Below are 21,409 nucleotides of genomic sequence, written 5' to 3'. Positions count from 1 at the left end.
CACTGTGCAAGTGTGGTTTTTTTCAGATTTTTTTTCTGGTAACATCAGCTGCTGGAAAGTGTCTGTAAAAACGACCACGTAAATCACAAAGTCAGGTCATGTAGCATTGATCATTTTCTGATGGTGAGAAACAACAATTATTAATAATGCAATACTGTAGATATGGACAAAAGTACCTAACAATTTTATCCATGCATCCTTTTTCCGAACCGCTTATCATTAGCGTGATGATGCTATTTCTGCTAAGTGATGTAGTTCATTTTTTTTTTCTTTTCCTCAAGATGGCCAAAAATGTTTTTTGTAACAGGGTGGGGTTTTTTCCTCTTTGAGATAACTTCAGATCATAATGACTCTCATTTTAAGAAAGGTCTGTGACAGAAAAAAAATGAACAACAAGATATCAAAAACCAATTTTATCTCCTACATTTGATTTATGGCGGCCCGGTAGTCCAGTGGTTAGCACGTCGGCTTCACAGTGCAGAGGTACCGGGTTCGATTCCAGCTCCGGCCTCCCTGTGTGGAGTTTGCATGTTCTCCCCGGGCCTGCGTGAGTTTTCTCCGGGTGCTCCGGTTTCCTACCACATTCCAAAAAACATGCATGTCAGGCTGATTGGACGCTCTAAATTGTCCCTAGGTGTGAGTGTGGGCGTGGATGGTTGTTCGTCTCTGTGTGCCCTGCGATTGGCTGGCAACTGATTCAGGGTGTCCCCCGCCTACTGCCCGGAGATGGCTGGGATAGGCTCCAGCACCCCCCGCGACCCTAGTGAGGATCAAGCGGTTCGGAAAATGGATGGATGGATGGATACATTTGATTTATAAGTTGGTCACCAAGAGGGAGGAACAAGATAAAAAGAGCAACAGAAATTTGATATCCATTCATCCATTTTCTATTCTTTTTTTATGAGCATGGTGGCGGGTGAGCTGGAGACACTCATATTTATACGTATGGATAATATCACCTCTTTGTTGAACATATTCATGTTTTTTAGATACGGAAGGACCCAGAAAAAAACTCCGCAAACATGGAGAGAAGATGCACACTGAATACACGTAGGCCGGAGCGCAGATTCAAAACCTCATCCGCAGTACTGTCACACAGATGTGGTAACTACAGTTGGCGCTATGTGGAGTTTTAAAAATCAGGAATCCATTTTCATACAGCTATGGCTACATTTTGTTTCAGGATCATTTGAATCTAAAGTAAACACGCTGTATCATTGTAAATTTGGTTACAATGGCATTCCTATGTTATATGGACAGGGGAGGATTGAATTTGAATTGAATTGAATGTGTGTGAATGTGGGTAAACATAGTGAGCGAGCAAAACATTTCACAAACAGCTAACAAAGAATAAACAGTTATTTTTGGAGACATTTAACATTGGTACGCATGGGAGGAATGTCGGCGCCATTTCACTGTCGTTGCTGGACAGTCCCGGGGCGCTTGTGTCTTGCGCCTGTAATGGGCAGCATTTTTCACAGCCCCGCTTTGTCAGCGGAGAGATCGGAGCTGTTGAACGGTCTGCGGCTGGACGGATGTAAGGCTTGAGGAGCCGATGATGAGAAGAAAGGAGCGTTAGCGCGGAGCGCCGATGCGGATTTGGAACTGGGAGTCGCGGCTTGGAGTTTGAAGCGGATTACGTGGGACAGGAGAAGTGAACGAATCTCTTTTCGTCAATGGACGCTACAGCTTCGTGTTTGCTTTCAAAACTTAGCTTGTAGCAGACGTGTGCACATTTTCAGCATGACGTCTCTGATCCACTGGTGAAAGGACACTTTGATCCTCTCCTCTTTCATCTATAACTGCTTCAGACAACAAAGTGTATGCAGAAAAGTGGTGAAGATTGCACGACTGTCTGTGTCCTATGTGTTGTGTTGTGTTATTTTTGTTATTTTGACTTCAAAATGGCGCCGCGAGAGTGGCTGCCTTTCCAGCAGCTCCTATATTTTGTTGTTCTACTCCTTCCTTTCATAACTTTGCTGCTGTGAATTGGGAATTTCTCCATTGCGAGACTAATAAAGGTTTTCTTATTCTTATTCTTAACTGATGCCAGCTAGCCTGTATAAACCTCACTCTGCCCTAAGAGCGTGGTGGTCAGTGGGTGCAGGCACGCAGTTACACCAAGGTGTGAGTCAAACTCACTTCTGTAGATATCCACAGTCCATGCCAGTTTTGTGGATGCCAATTTCCCATTTTGCCCCTCGAGTGAAATAAAAGGTAGGTAGACTTCACACAGAGACAACTGTCTTTGATGGTATCATAAAAAAACACAAAACAAAACAAAAAAAATAGGAAAGAGTGCACGTACATCAGGACAAAAGTGTTTGACCATTTCTTTTCATTTTTATCTTTATGGAAAGAATATACATTGAGCATAATATAATTATTCACTCCGACTGTTATGCGAGTGAATAAAAAAATTCTAAGTAAAATAGTCTTTATTCATGCATAAAAAACACAAGCATAAATCGTTATACAAAACTAAACTGTTAATGAAATATTTACCATTAATACTGTGAGTAAAAATAAACACATTAAAATATGATAAATAGTGCAAACATATTTACAATATATAATTATTATACGTGACCGATTACTATTTATTACTTTTAAGTATTTATAATAAACACAAACGTAACAACAATAATAATAATCATACTATATTAAAAATAATATATTAATAGTATCATATTAATAGCATGTAATCCAACACTCAAGAAATTTAAAATAAATGTACATCCAAAACAAAATAAGATTCTCGTAAAGCAGCCAAAAACACTACTGTACAGTACGCGGCTATGCGCATACATTAGGTTATACTGTCACCTAGAGGCCATTTTAAAATCAGGAATTTGGGGGAACGACAATAAGTAAACGCTCAGCGAGCTCCTGGATAGCACAATATGTCCGTCAAGAGTAATCTAATTAATAGGGCAAATAGTTTGTTTCGCGTGAGTTTTGAGTCTGTTCGCACGCGTTTAAAAACATATGCGCTTGCGGCCTGTGAGAACTACGTTACCCATGATACACATCGGGTTGTGCTACGTACATATGTGCGCCGTGCACTCTCCTTTGCTCCAGAAATGTGGTCCTTGACCGCCACAGTGCCTGGGCAGACTGGCATGGCTTTCAGGTTTCAAGATTAGCGCTATTCGCATCCCTCAACACGTAACTTAAATCGTAAGTGAGCTCTGCTCTTTTTCTAAATTGCATTTTGGGCAGGAAATATACATGTTGACATCTCTTCCGTTCCATCGCCAAATACTGTAGTGGCTAGCTAAGCGCTAACCAAGAGCCAAAACCCGAAGTTGGCAGCACTACTTTTGAGATTTGGCCTTGAGAATAATCCTCCCCACGCGAGAGTGTCTGGACTAATAACAAACAGCGCCTAAACACTTCAGTTTTGAACTGCCTTTTATTCATTTGAGAAGTTAAAGGACGCCTTCACTTGTCCTCCAAACACAAGCTGACCAATGTCAACTCCTATTGGTATGTAAAGGGAGCAGACACTAGTAATGTCATTTCCGGTTGGAAGCTGGAACTAAAATGCTAAGTCACACTGCGTAGACTGAGCTGGATATGATTGCAATTGCATGACTTTAGTGGCCTGCATGTGTTTGGTTAGCTGAAAGAAAACGGAATACAACAGACGCATGCTGCTTCATAAAACCGAAACGAACAGTCTTCACCAACTCTTCTAATCACTGTCAAAGTTGGAAGTTCACCCAATGGTGGTTTGTTTTGTTTCTGGCTGTGCGTGCATAATGAGAGTGTGACTTCATAATAATCTCTTAGTTGTATAACCAATGAGACAAAAAGTCAACTTTTGGCAAAGTTTTTAACATCAGACTGTTTTGTTTTGATCTTTAGTCTGCCATATATACAACTTTTTTACCTGTAGTTAATCTCAAAATGTCCAACAGAAACATTTGTCATTTAAAATAAACAGTTATTGTTATATATAATACAAACTATCAAACTTTCCCAAATACTGTATTTTATGGCACTGTCAGAGGTTGCCACATAAAGCTACATGAGAGGAACACAAATATAACCTATACGTATGTACCAGTACTTGCGCTGTGCAACAGGATGAATATTTTACCAGCACACTTAATGATTGCTAGGATTATTAATTTATTCGCTGCCATTGACAGATATATATACCATGTGAATGAGTTAATAACATGCTTTCATTAAATTGCATCTCTGCTTACTGTTTGGCTTTGACTGTTCCAAACTGTAGTCTAGCTTTAGGTTGAAAATGTGGGCTGCCAAGCCTATCTGCCAAGACATGGGCAGAGAGGCGTGGTGTTTGCACTGTATTATGTAAAGTAGGAAATTAAGAACACCTTGCTCACAGATTTTCAGAAAAAGACAGCTAGCTAATAAACAATTTCCTTGATAGCTTAAGTCCTCACGGACTGCAGAGACCCAAATTAAAAACATTCCAGACTGTCATCAGGATGTTGGGCATAGAGTAATGTTGTCATGATATCTAAATTATTATCGGTACTTTCTAATTGGCTTTACACAGTCAGGATTTTCGGGGACGATCAGCAAGTAAAAAAAAAAAATAATAATAATAAAAATGATAACCGATCACTGGGATATACCAACCCTTTTTTGCATTCGAGTCCATCACTTAGTTTTGAGTATCTGCCAAAACCAAGTCCCAATTAAATACCGCTGCAATGCAAGAAAGAAGAAAAGGAAGACTATATGCAAACGATTGCAATTATCTCATTTATTTATTTTTTGAATCAAGGTATGCTAAAATGTTCATATGGCTGTAAATCAGCACTGGCTCAACTCAAATAAAGAAGTAAAATGTTATTCTTGACTTGAGAAATTAAGAAAATATAAAATTCCAATCTTTTTTTATCTGATACTGATCAGGCATGTATCACAGCTGACCTTGGCTCGTTGCCAGCTACAAGTGTTTTTTTTTATTGCTTAAAACAAAATTGGCTCACATTAGGCAAATTAAAGTAATTAAAGACACATTCTGCTGTTAAAACACATAGCCGTTTAAAAATGTGATACCAAGGCATCATCGCAACATTTTTTAAAAGGTGATAAGCCAAAACACAATGAAGTTTTCCTTCATCACTTCAAAATGTTTCGTGTTCTCTCCACCTTCTTTGCTCACAGTGTGTGGGTGAAGGTGACAGCCACAGAAAAGGCGGAAGATGATGATAATGCAGTACATCACTCGTGGCACCCTGCGAAAGGTGGAAGTGGTGCGTCAATTACTGCCGGCTGTTGCTGCCCGCGACCCACCACAGTCGTTATGCAGGTGCGCCCTCCGCCTTTCCCCTCCGCACCCCGCAGGCTGGCACTGGTTCTCAACGTCATCGTCCAGCATGGCAGCCCATCAGCCCAAACATCAGCCGCCAGGGGGAGAAACGTCCATTTCTTCACCTCAGACACCATCAGATCAGCGAGACAATGATGGGCCCGGTGTTGAAGAGGTGGACCCTTTGCAGGACAAGTCCATTGGTCTTGTTCAGAGATTCAAGAAGACCTTCAAACAGTATGGGAAGGTGATGATCCCTGTGCATCTGGTCACGTCCTCATTTTGGTTTGGAACCTTCTACTATGCTGCTATGAAGTAAGTAGAACGTATATGGAACAGTTTACGGTTTAAAAAAAAAAAATCAAGCATGTTCCAAGAGGTTTCACTCAATTTTAATCAATGGCAGGGTGGGGTAACACGTCAGAGTATGGCGGTCACAATCATTTTCAAATCCGTTATCCTATTATTTTATTATTCCAATGATTACTCGAGTAATCACCCCCGGTTTTGAGGCATGCATTGTGGTTTCAACCAATTTTTGTTGTCGACCAACGTCAGGTTATTTTTTATTTATTTGTTTGTTTTTTGCTCCGCCCTTTGATCCTCACCCAAAACTAGACGGCAGTTTTAAAGGTGGGTGCCTCAATAAATTTTGCAGTTGCGTCATTCTTCAGCAGCCTGGCCATGCTTCCGTTGTTTGTCAGCAAAACGGACTTCCGTCAGTGCTTAATCTGTCATTCTTTTGACGTTTGTCTTCATTTTTTTAGCAAAACGGACCTTCCGTCACTCAGACAGAAAGCCCACCTCATGGCAGTTTGTTGTGGTTACATATGGCACAGTTGTTCTTGTTCTTTGAAGTAAATCACGTATTTGTCTGCTCTTTCCAATTTGTGACGGGCAAATTGGAGAAAATCTACATTTTTTACATTTTATTTCAACTTTTTTCTGAAATACTTTTGGTATTCTGCTAGACAAGCTAAACAACCAACCGATGGAAACAGATTTTATTCTGTTACATTTTTGTAAACCTCCTTTGTCCACCAGAAATGTCTATCAAACTTACTTTCACTTGAGAAGACGGCCTCACGCTTATTCAGTTTGAAAGAGTGAAGAAATAAACTCCTCACTGACTGAGAAATACTGAAAAGATGAGCCAGTTACTTAATTAACAAAGTGCCGAAAGCCTTGGATACTTACAGTGGAGATAAAAGATACACACACCCCTATTCAGATGCCAGGGTTATGTGATATCAAAAAATGAGCCCATCAGCCTTGCACAGGCTATAACCTGTGCACGTCAATTAATTAAAAAAAAACATTGACAGAGGTAAAAATAACAATTTTGCGCAGCCTTTTATAACTGGGTTTGTGGCTGTGTTCAGAATTAACCGGCGACATCCAAAATCGTGTAAATGGGAATTGGTACACACCTCCCACCATTTAAAATGACTCCAATTAACCCCACATAAAGTTCAGACACACAGGCAGAAAGCTTCTCTCTGACACAACATTATCAAGAACTGGATGCCCTGCCCCGATGAAAAGATGAGATTAAAACTGGTCTGGGATTCTGCCAAGAGGCTGACAGCAACAATGAAGCAGCTGCAGAAATTTCTGGCAAGTACTGGCTTTTTAGTCCACGCGACAACAATCGCCCGTCTTCGCCGTAAGTCTGGGCTACGGGGTAAGGATGCTGAAAGCCTTGTCTTCCAAAAAAACATTTAAACCTGGCTACTTTGGGAAAAGAAAATAAAAACCTCTTGAAGTCTCCCTGCTGACAGCCTCGTGTGTTGGGGCTCTTTTTCCTCAGCCGGAACTGGCGCTTTAGTCAAGGTAATGGGATAAATGAACGGTTCCTAATATCAGTCAGTGTTGGCATAAAAACCTTCAGCCTTCTGCTAGCAAGCTGATGATGAAGAGGAACCTTCAGGATATATTTTTGCATGACAATGCCCCAAAGCACACATCCAATTCAATAAAAGAATGGATTTTCCAGAAGAAGATGATGGTTTTGTCGTGACCCAGCCAAAGTCCAGACCTGAATCAAATCGGATATCTGCCGGGTAATCTGATGAGGGCTGTACACAGGAAAAGCACTCATACTTATTTTTCCACTCAAAGGATTTTGGTGTTTGATCATTATTTATGTTATGTTATGTTATGTTGTGTTATTTATTTAGCTACTTAGTTGTCCAGATCACAAAATCCTGGAAATTGAACAGGGATGTGTAGACTTGTTCTCACCACTGTATGTTTTGGGCTGATGCTTGGCAAAGGAATAATTTTGCCAAAAGGAGTATCATTGCTGCACGTGTGTGTGCCATAATTATGAAAACAACAGTGTAGAAACTTTTTGAAATGGCACTCACAACTAACTTTCAATCTTGAATTATTTTTCCCCAGAGGTGTAAATGTTGTCCAATTCCTGGAGATGATCAATGTGCCAGAATCACTTGTTGGACTATTGAGAGAATCTTCGAGTGGTTACGCTCTGACTGCTTACGCCATGTACAAGGTAAAGTCGTTCATTAATTCATTCTCTGGGGTTAGGCCTAAGGGGTTAGTTTGTCATTTTTCATGACAATCAGTCCTGGAGGTTTTGCTGTCCATAGAATGCGCGGCGAGTTTTGAACACTGTCATTCGAGTCTCATTGCTAAGACCTCAAGTGGTTAACGTGAGTTCAAAATTAACTTTTTTGATCACCGGCCAATGTTGCTAGTAGCTCTCTAAAGTTACCAGCCAATCAGAATTTTCACTAGCCAAAGAAAAATCTAGCTCCCTCACACTCTCTGTTGCTTGCATTGTACTACGGTACTTCACTTCGACATGGAGTGGCGAGGCAGAAGAGCAGAAGACATTCGTTCACATCAGCAGTTATGCGTGCAGTAAGCTATGCCTTCAGCTAACAATGACTTGGTCGATTCATTTCACACTTGATGCCTGGGCGGGCACTCCAGATACCAAACTCTTTGGATACAAGCCATTAAAAAAGTGAACATTGCCGAATTTGTCCTCCAGCTTTCAAACCGAACGGAATGCCGCACGAATGGGCAGCATCGTGTTTATCTGCTGAAAAGTCTGCGTCTTCCCCTTTTCCAGATCGCCACTCCCGCCAGATACGCGGTGACTCTGGGCGGCACTTCTCTGTCTGTTCAATACCTTCGAAAGCACGGCTACTTATCCACACCACCGCCAGTCAAAGAGTACTTCCAAGACAAGATGGAGGAGACGAAAGAGAAATTTTCTGAAAAAATGGAGGAGACAAAGGAGAGGTTTTCTGAGAAAATGGAGGAAACAAAAGAACGCTTCTCAGAGAAAGTGGAAGAGACTAAGGACAAGCTGTCAGAGAAGCTACAGGAAACCAAAGACCGAGTATCTGAGGGGAAAGCATTTTTTCGGAAGAAAAATGATTAGGAAGCTTGGCAGGTGGTGCCTCAATAAATGATCCAATTAAGGTCTGAAATAATCAGTGATTTGGGGCCACCTCTGAGACTGGGGGGAAATGAGCGAGATGCATTTGTCCTGAAAATGTCACCTCTCACAGCCTGCTCTCTCTACGTTGTCTACGGATTAGTCAGATTCCTGTGCTGCGTGTGCCACACGTGCGACAGTCCGGTCCCTAGTGGACACCAGGCAGCGGCTTGGTAAACTCCCGGCACGGCTTCCTTCTGGCTGCAGCCCCTCCGTCTGTGTTTACAGCGGCTCAAGCGATGGGAGCTTTAACTTTTTGTAATGTATAAGGATGAAATAAAGATATGGCACCCTGAAAATGACGCGTGAAAATCCTTCTGGTTGTTGCCAAGCTTAAACTCGTATCTGCAGCATGTACAAGACCCTCGAAGCCTTTGTAAAGGCTCAGCATCACCCTGTGTCTTTGGTCATGAGGCGAGAAAACCCTTTTTTTTTTTTTTATATTATTTTTTAAAGCTAATTTATGAGAATGACCACCTCTTCTGTACTGTACAACTAGTGAGACTAAAGATGAATGAAAATCAGGTGATTCATTGTATTTTTAAGTAGCAAATATACATGTGGGGAGGGGGCGGATAGTATTTGGTCTCGCTCATTTGGAAAGGGTTCGTACAAAAACATAAATGAACAGTGTCTGATTTTGACTGCAGCTTTATTTAAACAGGAAAAAAAAGGAAATTGCATGACATTAAAAATGAAAATGAATGTGCATTTCATTAAGGGACTACTACAACAAACATCTAACTGCTATGCTTGCTAGCTCGGGTTTTGCCACCAAGTAAAATTCAACAAGAAAAGTCAGATGACGTCCATCAAACTCCTCAAGTTTCATTTGCCAGAATCCATTGCATTTGCTAGAGAGGTGGCAACATTTTTCTCTGCTAATTCGTACTTTTCCAAACAGGCTCTCGGTTTTCTTTTGGGCTATTCCACGGCAAATAAAATGAAATCGTTGCACTTTCCATTCCTCTTCATTTTTATCCTCATCATAATGCAAGTCACCCATCACGGACCCCTCATCAACTTCATCCATCCATTTTCTGAACTGCTTTATCCTCACAAGGGTCGCGGAGGGTGCTGGAGCCTATCCCAAACGTCTTCGAGCAGTAGGCGGGGGACACCCTGAACCGGTTGCCAGCCAATCGCAGCGCACACACAGACGGAAAACCATCCGCGGTCACACTTTGGGACAATTTCGAGTGTTCAATCTGCCTGCCATGCATGATTTTGGAATGTGGGAGGAAACCGGAGTACCCGGAGAAAACCCACACAGGCATGTGGAGAACATGCAAGCTCCACACAGGAAAGCCGGAGCCGGGATCGAACCACGACCTCTGCACTGTGTGGTCGACGCTCTAACCGCTGAATCACCGGGCCGCCCCTTATTTCATCTATCCATCCATTTTCTACTGTTAGGTTGCGGGGGCAACAGCTGTAGCAGCGAAGCCCCGACTTCCCACTCTCCAGTTACTTCTTCCAGCTTTTCCCGGGGGATCCCGAGGCGTTCCCAGGCCGGCTGGGAGAGACCGTCCCGGGTTGTCCCCGGGGCCTCCTGCCGGTGGGACATGCACACAACACCTGACCAGGGAGGCTACCAGGAGGCATCCTAAACCTTATTTTTTGGAAAAATGTCTGCTTTACAGTGTTTGAAGAAGTGGTTCTGACACTGCTTGCCTGATGCTGGACACATCCTTTGTTTGTGGCTTCCTCCATATATCCTCCAGTCTATTCCTCAAATCTCTTTTTTTCCAGTTTCTGCTGCAATACTCAAAGGTTTTGTTCATTATGTCTCGCTACCTCAAATAGTCTTTCTCTGTGTCCATGAACAGGGATCTGAGACTGACCCTTTTATCTCCTCGTCCTCTTCACGGCATCCTTGTCCTGTCCAGGTTGAAAGCGTGAGAGTTCCTTCATGTGGCTCTGCACTCGTGTGGAAGAGAGCAAGCGTTACAATGACCTTCGTCGTCCAAACTAATGTTGATCTGTTTATACAGTCCAGTGCCCCCCGCCACTCCCAACACAAGCACCTGTCGCCCCACTGGGGGAATGACAAATAGGACAAGGCGCTGCTGGAGTGCCATGAGGGAATGCGGAGTCAGGACAGTCCGTGTCCCTCGGGTCTGAGTCCCTTGTCCGAACATGACTCAAGTGTCAGGATGGCACTGTGACGACTGGGGTGAAACCCAGGCCAGGAGACCACGCCTTCGTTTTACTTACCAATACTTTCTCAAAATTTGCATTCTCTACATTGCTTGTATCAATGTAAAAATGGTGAAATGTTCACAAAACGGTCCCATAAGGTTTTATAAGGGCGATGGTTTGATTATAACTGATTATTCCCTTTCATTTCCTTGGAGAATATTTCAACAAAGAGTTTTTTTTTTTTCCTTTGGACATGACGAACAAAGCATGAATTTCCCTCAAGCTACAGGTACTGCAGCCAATATGCAACTCAAAGGATTTGTTTGTGTCACATTTTAAAAAGGCCAAGCGAGGGATGAATGTGAACAACATCTGAGTTGTGCTCCTCGCAGCATTTTATTTAGTCATTTATTTATTTATTTGCTGCAGAAGGTTACAGAGCGGACAGAAGGCGGGGCCCAGCCCACCTTCTCTCTGCAGACAAGTGAGTGCAAATACTTTGAACATAAACTTTGTTTCACTCCTGTGAATGTTTTGACAAGTTGCCGGATGGGGTCTTGTCTATAAATAAGTCTGTCTTGCTGTTGAATTATATACCGAGACATATGCTGTATGCATATCATTACTTTAGAGGGCAGAGCGAGTCATTTGCTTCTGGCGCAAGAGGATCTATGCCTGAGTCTGTTTAACAAAACTCTGACTAAGAAAAAGCTTGATTTTTCATGTAGCCTGGATCTGACCTTCACAAGGCTGCATATTACAGAGAACAAATCAGCATATTTGGTGTGTTTTGGAGAAGAAAAAGAAAAGCTTCTTTATCTAACTCAGCACATTGACTGAAAAGACAGCAGTACTAGAAACTTTGGATAGAGAGGGGGGAGGGGGGGGGGTTCTAATGAAACTCCATTCTAGAGTCCGTCATTAAAGGGACACGTGGGTATTGAAATGCAGATTTCAACTATGACTCGACAAGATGACTTGTCAAACAATGTAGTTCAAGTCAAAATTGAGTCACTACATTACCAAGTCCCAGGTCAAGTCAAGTCCTTCCCAAGTTTTTGGCAAGCATGTCGCAAGTCAAGTCAAGTCAAGTCACATTTATTTATGTAGCCCTTCAATCACAAACAGTCTCAAAGGGCTTCACGTGCCCAGAGTTGACAATTACAAATGACTCCCCTGACCTGAACTCCCAGGAGAGCAAGGAAAAACTTTAAAAAAAAAAACATCTGGGGAAAAATGGCAAACCTTGAGAAAGGGCTGCAGATGGGAGAAACCAACTTCCAGAATGACCAGGCTGCAATCGATGCCGAGTGGGCAACATTTGACACAATATTGTACTATACAATGCTAGTTAGGATCACATAAAAGTCCATTAAACATGATGGAAATGCTGCAGGGAGATGCCTTTGGAGAGGGGGGTTGGTCGATGAAGAAATCTTCATAGCAGCGCCTCCGAGTGGTTGACTCAACTCTCGTCCAACTCAATCGGTGCAAATCATGTCTACATTGATTGCAGCAGAATCCGGCCCAACCAGAATCCAGTGACATCTGGTTGGGCCATCATCGCCTAGCCCCCTCTCCAGATCAGGAGAGGGCAGGGGGCGAGACAAACAGAGGAAGCAGCAGTCAAACAGGCCAACATGCAATTCAACTCACAACAAGAATATACCAATGAGTCTTAAATTGGGTTTTAAACATTTCAAGTCCTAAAAATAGCAACTCGAGTCTGACCCGATTCAAGTCATATGATACAAGTCCCCTATCTCTGATGCTACCATACATAATTTCAGCATTTATCGAATGGGACAGTCAAACACACCGATTCAAAATGAGAACACTCACAAGGAGCTGCAGTGAGTCAAAAGCCACATGCAGAAAACTGGCCACGTTGGGCCTACCAGACTTCAGCTTAACTCTGTCACTCTCAACGGAGCCGTCGTGTGTTGAAAAATTGTAGACGGACCGCTTTGGGCCGAAATGTTGTTGGCGAGAGGGTGCGGCAGTTACGTGGTGGAAAATGATCGTCGACAGGAACGCCCAGGCCTGCTTTGGAAATACACAGTCCATCCGGGAAAATTCACATATTATCCTGCAATTCACGATGTCCATCCCACTCATGGTTACAATTCAGTGTTATTTTTGTCTTATAATTGGAAACATTTAAGTGGTGTTTTTAGAGGCTCGGGACGACTTTACAAAATTATTTCATTTTAAAAAGATTTAATTTTTTTGTCTTTTGATGCATCATGAAATTTGGCATTGTTTTTGTCTTCCACTTTTTACTGTTATTTGTTATTAATATATAGTTTTAACTCTTTTTTTGGTCAGACTTTTGTTTTTGCAGCACGTCAGTTGCGGTGGTTGTTTTTAACCCTGGAGAACCCAAGAACCCTTTTCTTCTTTGGAAAATTATGAATTATACATTAAATGACTCCTATATGTTCACTGAACACCAAATTATGTTTTTTCAAAAATTTAATGCTTTAATCCTAATTTACGATTATGGCCAAATTTGACCCTTTGGGATTAAAGGGTTGCATTTGAGTAGCAGAATTTATAGGGGCCAAATTTGACCCCGTGGGCTCTCCAGGGTTAAAATGCGTTGAGTTGAGTTCCTGACCAAGGACGTGAAACGCCCGACTAGTTTATGCCTTATGAGATTCTCTATAAGATTATCCTTTTGTCTGAGTTGTGATCAGAGTGGAGTTCTACCAATATTAGAGTATGAGATGGGTCAGGGACGAGAATCTTAAAATTGCTCAATATTTACGAAGAAAAATCTTGTGGGTGGAGAAAGTAGGCGAAAATTTCGAAGCCCTTTTTTTCTAGTGAAACCCTGACTGCAGAGCGCAGTTCAAAGCGTGGCTCACTGTGGGGTGGACCTAAACATTGCATTCTCAACCTTTACGTCCCTTGTCTTTACGTTTCCCCCCCAATTAACACTTTGTTTAACATTGAAAATTACATAATATCGACTGACCAAAAACCAAATACTAACTTCAAGCATACAGGGAGTGCGCCCTCTGCTAGTGTCATGTGGTACTGCACCCATCTCACTCATTTTTATGTGGACCTTTTTGACAAGATACCTTTTTTATGTGTATCTTTTGACCACAACTTTTGTTGACCCACTGCTCAGCCCGAATGGCAGTGTTGTGTCCAAGGACTGGCAACCCGAGGCCAAGGCCATGGCCTTGGAAAATTTGCAGAGGCAAGGCCAAGGCCAAGGACTTGAGAAATTTTCCGAGGCCAAAGCCAAGGACCAAGGACTTGCCTCCAAGGCCAAGGACCAAGGACTGATTTTGAAACTGAGGCCTAGCCGAGGACATGTATAAAACAATGCTATCATACCACTTGGCAGGTCTTCATGATTTGCAACAACACCCCTCCATCATAACCCCTTGCACTCCCTAACGCTTGAATGAAATGTTTTTATTCAAAGAGTCGAACAGTCAGGGTACGTGTTATTTATACTGAGAAAAACAAAAAAGCATATGATATACATTTATGAATTAATGTTTTAGTGCAGTAGTTTCTTAATATGAAGTAAATCAACACTCAACAGGCATGACATGGCACGGAAGACAAGTTGAGAAATTACTTTGCATAGAAGTCAATCACTGAGTGCAGAAAAAGCGGTAATCTCTGCAGTGATAATTTTACAGTTTACCGGCAGCGAGTCCCAGGGACTCGCTGATCAAAAAAGTATGAGTCCCATTATGCATTGAGAGAGTCCCAAATTTTGAATTCTGAAATGGTCTACTTATTCAATTGCATATGATAATAACACAAACAACAACATATACATACAATTATAAACAAATGCTGCAAAAATTTAAATAATTCAGTCGCAGGCCTGAGGATTTCGGAAATTCATGGTAACCGTTTTTCGGTTCCGTTGGATTACCCAATGGGAAACCATGGTAACTAATGTTGGGTTCCGTAAATGTTCATCATGGGAACCCATTTTTCTATTTTGACTGATATTCATAATCAAGAATTCTGACACTCAAAAGTATAATGTTTCAAGGGTAAATGTTTGAAAACGATGCATTAACAATGAACATTACATCAGTAGCTGTGTACTCCAGGTTTATTCCAAAAAATAAATGGATCAAAAACTGGTGTACTCATGTGGCATCATCAGAGTATTTTTTCCAATCTCACACTGCAAAGATTAATTTACTGGTAATCATTAATACATCATCAATTTGACGAAAGAATTTAACACACGTCATCATGAGTTCTACCAACAGTTAACATTAGCATTACAACACCTTGTGACGAAGGTTTTATTCATAAAGTTACCATGCTACAACCAGTAAATTATAGAATAACCAATACTGTATCATAATATTTTTCATAACGATTAGCCTCTACAAATCTAATGACCAACTTGTCTCGTAATCGTGCCTCTCATCGTATCTTGTTCTCGTGTTCTGTGCATACATTTCAGGTGAGTTTAGTGGTACGCCCTTTGGACGATTCATACGGAAAATCTGACTGGCATTCCCATTTCTTAAATGTCGTAATTAGTAGACCTTTGTGAGTTTTTTTTCGCCGCCATCTCAAACTTTCATCCGCGCAATTCCTCAGTTTGCGGACTAAAATACCCAGTCAGCAAAATTGGTCTGGCCCATCTCTGGGGCAGACACGGCACGTACACTCGGCCCACATACCTCAATGAATGACGGTCCTGCAGTGGCCCACGTCTGGCATCCATTGTAAAACCATATCTGGCCCTACTCCGACCCGATGCTGGGCCAGAACAGGTTCCTGATATCAGCCTGAATTCAACCTCAACTAAGCCACATCTTTCATGAGCCATATTTGACCCACATTAAAAAAAAGTCTCAAAAACGACTGTTATAAAAATATGTTTATTGTCATAATTTGTGAACCTCACATATAACTCCACATACACTGGAAAAATGCACTTTTCTTTCTTTAACAGTGAACACAAAGTCCAAATTGGAATGCAGCTTACTCTTGAACGGTATTTTTCTGTCCATCAAATTGTTGCGCTCTCCATGTCCTCTTTTCTTCTCATGCTCTCCTTCCTGTCACCATCCCGATCAGGAGCCAGAGGTAGCCATCTTTTGATTGTGACATCAATTTCCTGGTCTGAGGCCCAAGATAATAATAATAATAATAATAATAGATGTTAGGCTGTTAGGTCTCACAGCGGCTGTAAGAACTGTAAGAAAACAAGAATGGACAGTGTGTTAGGAAAACAAACATATGTACATGTCATAAACAATGAATAGTCAGTAAAAATAACCCCTGAAATTTCTTATAATAATAATAATAATACATTTCATTTATAAGCGTCTTTCAAGACACTCTAGGACACTTTACAACCAAAACTAAACGAGGTGTGACGCTGTGGGGCGGAACATTTGCCACCAAAAACTAAACGTGAATAACTTTTAAACAGTTGATACTGAATTTGAATTACGTGAATTGAAGGTCAGTGCCTCGGATAATGGATGGATTTGTATATTTTACTCTGAATCCTATTGAATAACTGAATCTGAATTGTACAATCTGAATTTGAAACGATAGACTTTTAAACTGTATTTGATCCTCACTGAAAATTAAATTCTGTTTATTTTCATATTCAGTCTTACAAATACAAAACAACATTTTTTTTCAACGTCAGATTTTGTTTTTGAATTGAGGTACTAAGTTTTAAATTAACTTTATGGTCAAGTATGAAGTATCCGGTTTGTATAGCAGCAAACGGAATCAAAATTAATATCATTGTATTTCTGTGCAGAAAGGGTTCTTTTTGGCAGCACCTCTGACTGTTCAATTACCGGTACCTACATTTTCACAAGTGATGTGTCGGTCGCAAACGAGCCGGAACAAAGAGCCTCTTTGAAGTGAACGATGAGCCATTTTAGACGAAAAAAAAACGACCATGTAGAGTAAGGTGTTTTTAGCCCCAAAAAAACCGACCATGTATAGTAAGGCGTGTTTAGAAGAAAAAAACGACCATGTATAGTAAGGCGTTTTTCGACGAAAAAAACGACCATGAATAGTAAGGTGTTTTGAGCCGAAAAAAACGACCATGAATAGTAAGGCGTTTTAACAAAAAAAAAAAAAAAAACGACCATGTACAGCAAGGCGTTTTTCGACGAAAAAAACGACCATATGTAGTAAGGCGTTTTTCGACGAAAAAAACGACCATGAATAGTAAGGTGTTTTGAGCCGAAAAAAAAACGACCATGTATAGTAAGGCGTTTTTAGCCCAAAAAAACTACCATGGATAGGAAGGCGTTTTTCAACGAAAAAAAAACAACCATGTAGAGTAAGTCGTTTTTAGCCGAAAAAAACAACCATGTATAGTAATAATGATAATAATAATACATTTTATTTATAAGCGCCTTTCAAGACACCCAAGGACACTTTACAATAACAAAAAACACAAAACAATACGGTAAGGCGTTTTTAGCCGAAAAAGATGACCATGTAAAGTATATAGTAAGGCGTTTTTCGACGAAAAAAACGACCATGTATATAGTCAGCAGTTTTTAGCCAAAAATCATGACCATGTGTAGTAAGGCGTTTTTAAACGGAAAAAAACGACCATGAACAATAAGGCGTTTTAACAAAAAAAAAAAAAAAAAACGACCATGTACAGTATAGTAAGGTGTTTTTAGCCGGAAAAAACGACCATGTATAGTAAGGTATTTTTAGGCGAAAAAAATCTCGACCATGTATAATAAGGCGTTTTTAATTGAGAAAAAAAAACGACCATGTACAGTAAGGCGTTTTGAGCCGAAAAAAAAGGACCACGTATAGTAAGGTGTTTTTAGGCGAAAAAAACGACCATGTATAGTAAGGAATTTTTAGCGTCAAAAACAACCATGTATAGTAAGGCATTTTTGGCCGAAAAAAAATGACCATGTATAGTAAGGCATTTTTAGCCCCCAAAAAACGACCATGTATAGTAAGGCATTTTTGGCCGAAGAAAAACGACCATTTATAGTCAGGCATTTTTAGCCGAAAAAAACCGACCATGTATAGTAAGGCATTTTTGGCCGAAAAAAAAAACGACCATGTACAGCAAGGCGTTTTTCGACGAAAAAAACGACCATGAATAGTAAGGTGTTTTGAGCCGAAAAAAACGACCATGTATAGTAAGGCGTTTTTAGCCCAAAAAAACTACCATGGATAGGAAGGCGTTTTTCAACGAAAAAAAAAACAACCATGTAGAGTAAGTCGTTTTTAGCCGAAAAAACAACCATGTATAGTAATAATGATAATAATAATACATTTTATTTATAAGCGCCTTTCAAGACACCCAAGGACACTTTACAATAACAAAAAACACAAAACAATACGGTAAGGCGTTTTTAGCCGAAAAAGATGACCATGTAAAGTATATAGTAAGGCGTTTTTCGACGAAAAAAACGCCCATGTATATAGTCAGCAGTTTTTAGCCAAAAATCATGACCATGTGTAGTAAGGCGTTTTTAAACGAAAAAAAACGACCAAGAACAATAAGGCGTTTTAACAAAAAAAAAAAACGACCATGTACAGTATAGTAAGGTGTTTTTAGCCGGAAAAAACGACCATGTATAGTAAGGCATTTTTAGGCGAAAAAAATCTCGACCATGTATAATAAGGCGTTTTTAATTGAAAAAAAAAAACGACCATGTACGGTAAGGCGTTTTGAGCCGAAAAAAAAGGACCACGTATAGTAAGGTGTTTTTAGGCGAAAAAAACGACCATGTATAGTAAGGAATTTTTAGCGTCAAAAACGACCATGTATAGTAAGGCATTTTTGGCCGAAAAAAAATGACCATGTATAGTAAGGCATTTTTAGCCCTCAAAAAACGACCATGTATAGTAAGGCATTTTTGGCCGAAGAAAAACAACCATTTATAGTCAGCCATTTTTAGCCGAAAAAAACCGACCATGTATAGTCAGGCATTTTTGGCCGAAAAAAAAAACGACCATGTAAAGTAAGGCATTTTTGGCCGAAAAAAAACGACCATGTATAGTAAGGCATTTTTGTCCGAAAAAAAACGACCATGTATAGGAAGGCGTTTTTCGACGAAAAAAACGACCATGTATATAGTCAGCAGTTTTTAGCCAAAAATCATGACCATGTGTAGTAAGGCGTTTTTAAATGAAAAAAACGACCATGAACAATAAGGCGTTTTAACAAAAAAAACAAAAACGACCATGTACAGTATAGTAAGGTGTTTTTAGCCGGAAAAAACGACCATGTATAGTAAGGCATTTTTAGGCGAAAAAAATCTCGACCATGTATAATAAGGCGTTTTTAATTGAAAAAAAAAAAAAGAAGACCATGTACAGTAAGGCGTTTGAGCCGAAAAAAAAGGACCACGTATAGTAAGGTGTTTTTAGGCGAAAAAACGACCATGTATCGTAAGGCTTTTTTAGCCCCAAAAAAAACGACCATGTATAGTAAGGATTTTTTTGCGTCAAAAAGGACCATGTATAGTAGGGCATTTTTGGCCGAAAAAAAAAGGACCACGTATAGTCAGGCATTTTTAGCCCCAAAAAAAGGACCATGTATAGTAAGGCATTTTTATCCCCAAAAAAACGACCATGTACAGTAAGGCATTTTTAGCCGAAAAAAAGGACCATGTATAGTAAGGCATTTTTAGCCCCAAAAAAAGGACCATGTATAGTAAGGCATTTTTGGCCGAAAAAAAAAAGGACCATGTATATATAGTAAGGCATTTTTGGCCGAAAAAAACGACCATGTATATATAGTAAGGCGTTTTTAGCCCAAGAAAAACGACCATGTATAGTAAGGCATTTTTGGCCGAAAAAAAAACGACCATGTATAGTAAGGCGTTGTGAGCCCAAAAAAACGACTATGTATAGTGAGGCATTTTTAGCCCCAAAAAAAACGACCATGTATAGTACAGCGTTTTTAAACCCAAAAAACGATTATGTATTGCAAGGCAGTTTAGCCCCAAAAAAACAACCATGTATAGTAAGGCGTTTTTAGCCGATAAAAACGATCATGTATATTAAGGCGTTTTTAGCTGACAAAAAACGACCATGTATAGTAAGGCGTTTTTGGCCGAAAAAAACGACCATGTATATTAAGGCGTTTTTAGCCGAAAAAAAATGACCATGTATAGTAAGGCGTTTTTGGCCGAAAAAAAATGACCATGGAGAGTCAGGCGTTTTTAGCCGAAAAAAACGACCATGTATAGTAAGGCGTTTTTAGCCAAAAAAAACCCCACCATGTATATAGTAAGGCATTTTTGGCCGAAGAAAAACGACCATGTATAGGAAGGCGTTTTTAGCCGGAAAAAAAAAACGGTGCAAATGGTTTTCTTGATTGGCTGTCAGCCGGGTGAGGGTGCCCCCTCCCCTCTGCCGATGGCCCGAAGACAGCCGGGGGAGGCTCCAGCACACCCCCTCGACCCCGACCCTTGTGAGGACAAGGGGATGAGAAAAAGGATGGGAGGGTGGACGGACAACACCCATGCCAGCAAGAAGAGAACATGCAAGCGCGACAGGCCAGAGCTGGATTTGAACCCTCGACCTCTGCGTTCGCAATCCAACGCACTAACCAGTGGACCACGGAGCCAGCCCAGCATCACACTCAAATGTATAAATGACAGCATAAAACACCTATTTTTTTTTTTTTATTAAAAAAAAGATCAACACAACACATTAAAAGTCATGATACTCTTAATTCTCTCTGTGTTGTCATTTCTTGCTCTTGTGTAGCTTTCTTGGCTTCGATCTTCTCCACCAGTTCCTGTCGGAGAAAGGGGATATGTTATCTGACCATCTCAATCACAACAGGACATTTCTACCAATTCAAGTGGAAGGGTTGTTGTCATTGGGTGCCGAACTTTGGCAAACTTTGGCACCCAATTACAACAACCCTTCCACTTGAATTCGTAGAAATGTCCTTTTGTGACTGAAATGTCATCAGCCATCTAAGTCACAACAGGATATTTGCGTTTTTGGCCCAAAAAAAACGACCATGTATAGTAAGTCGTTTTTAGCCGAAAAAAACGACCATGTATAGTCAGGCGTTTTTAGCCGAAGAAAACGACAATGTATAGTCAGGCGTTTTTAGCTGAAAAAAACGACCATGTATAGTAAGGTAAGGCGTTTTTAGCCCAAAAAAATGACCATGTATAGTAATGCGTTTTTAGCCCCAAAAAAACGACCATGTATAGGAAGGCATTTTTGGCCGAAAAAAAAACGACCATGTATAGTAAGGCATTTTTAGCCCCAAAAAACAACCATGTAGTAAGGCGTTTTTGGCCGAAAAAACCCCCGACCATGTATAGTAAGGCATTTTTAGCCCCAAAAAACAACCATGTATAGTAAGGCGTTTTTGGCCGAAAAAAACCCGACCATGTATATAGTAAGGCGTTTTTGGCCGGAAAAAAAAAAGACCATATATAGAAGGCATTTTCAGCTGGAAAAAAACGACCATGTATATCACGGCGTTTTTAGCCGGAAAAAAACGACCATGTATA

At 40.6% G+C, this 21,409-nt stretch overlaps 1 protein-coding gene across 1 annotated transcript; it reads left to right on the top strand.

Annotated features, from left to right (window-relative positions):
• Positions 1-3,050: 3,050 nt before the first annotated feature.
• On the top strand, positions 3,051-9,070 carry mims1b (mitochondrial inner membrane scaffold 1b). The gene is made up of 4 exons (XM_086114436.1): positions 3,051-3,180; positions 5,155-5,614; positions 7,703-7,814; positions 8,400-9,070. Exons 2-4 carry the CDS (start codon positions 5,193-5,195, stop codon positions 8,712-8,714), a joined length of 849 nt encoding a protein of 282 aa, XP_085970562.1. The 5' UTR covers positions 3,051-3,180; positions 5,155-5,192; the 3' UTR covers positions 8,715-9,070.
• The last annotated feature ends 12,339 nt before the right edge of the window (positions 9,071-21,409 follow it).

Source organism: Hippocampus guttulatus, chromosome 6 (assembly GCF_054856545.1).
Source record: "Hippocampus guttulatus isolate MCC_2025c chromosome 6, RoL_Hgut_1.0, whole genome shotgun sequence".
Taxonomy (NCBI): Eukaryota; Metazoa; Chordata; class Actinopteri; order Syngnathiformes; family Syngnathidae; genus Hippocampus; species Hippocampus guttulatus.
This window is presented reverse-complemented; position numbering and strand designations above follow the sequence as displayed.

Bases quoted from the DNA above. Each gene is read 5' to 3' on its own strand.
- mims1b (XM_086114436.1), top strand. From the start codon at position 5,193: ATGATGATAATGCAGTACATCACTCGTGGCACCCTGCGAAAGGTGGAA. The intron at 5,615-7,702 runs GTAAGTAGAACG...ATTTTTCCCCAG, and splicing joins TTCTACTATGCTGCTATGAA to AGGTGTAAATGTTGTCCAAT. The intron at 7,815-8,399 runs GTAAAGTCGTTC...CCCCTTTTCCAG, and splicing joins CTGCTTACGCCATGTACAAG to ATCGCCACTCCCGCCAGATA.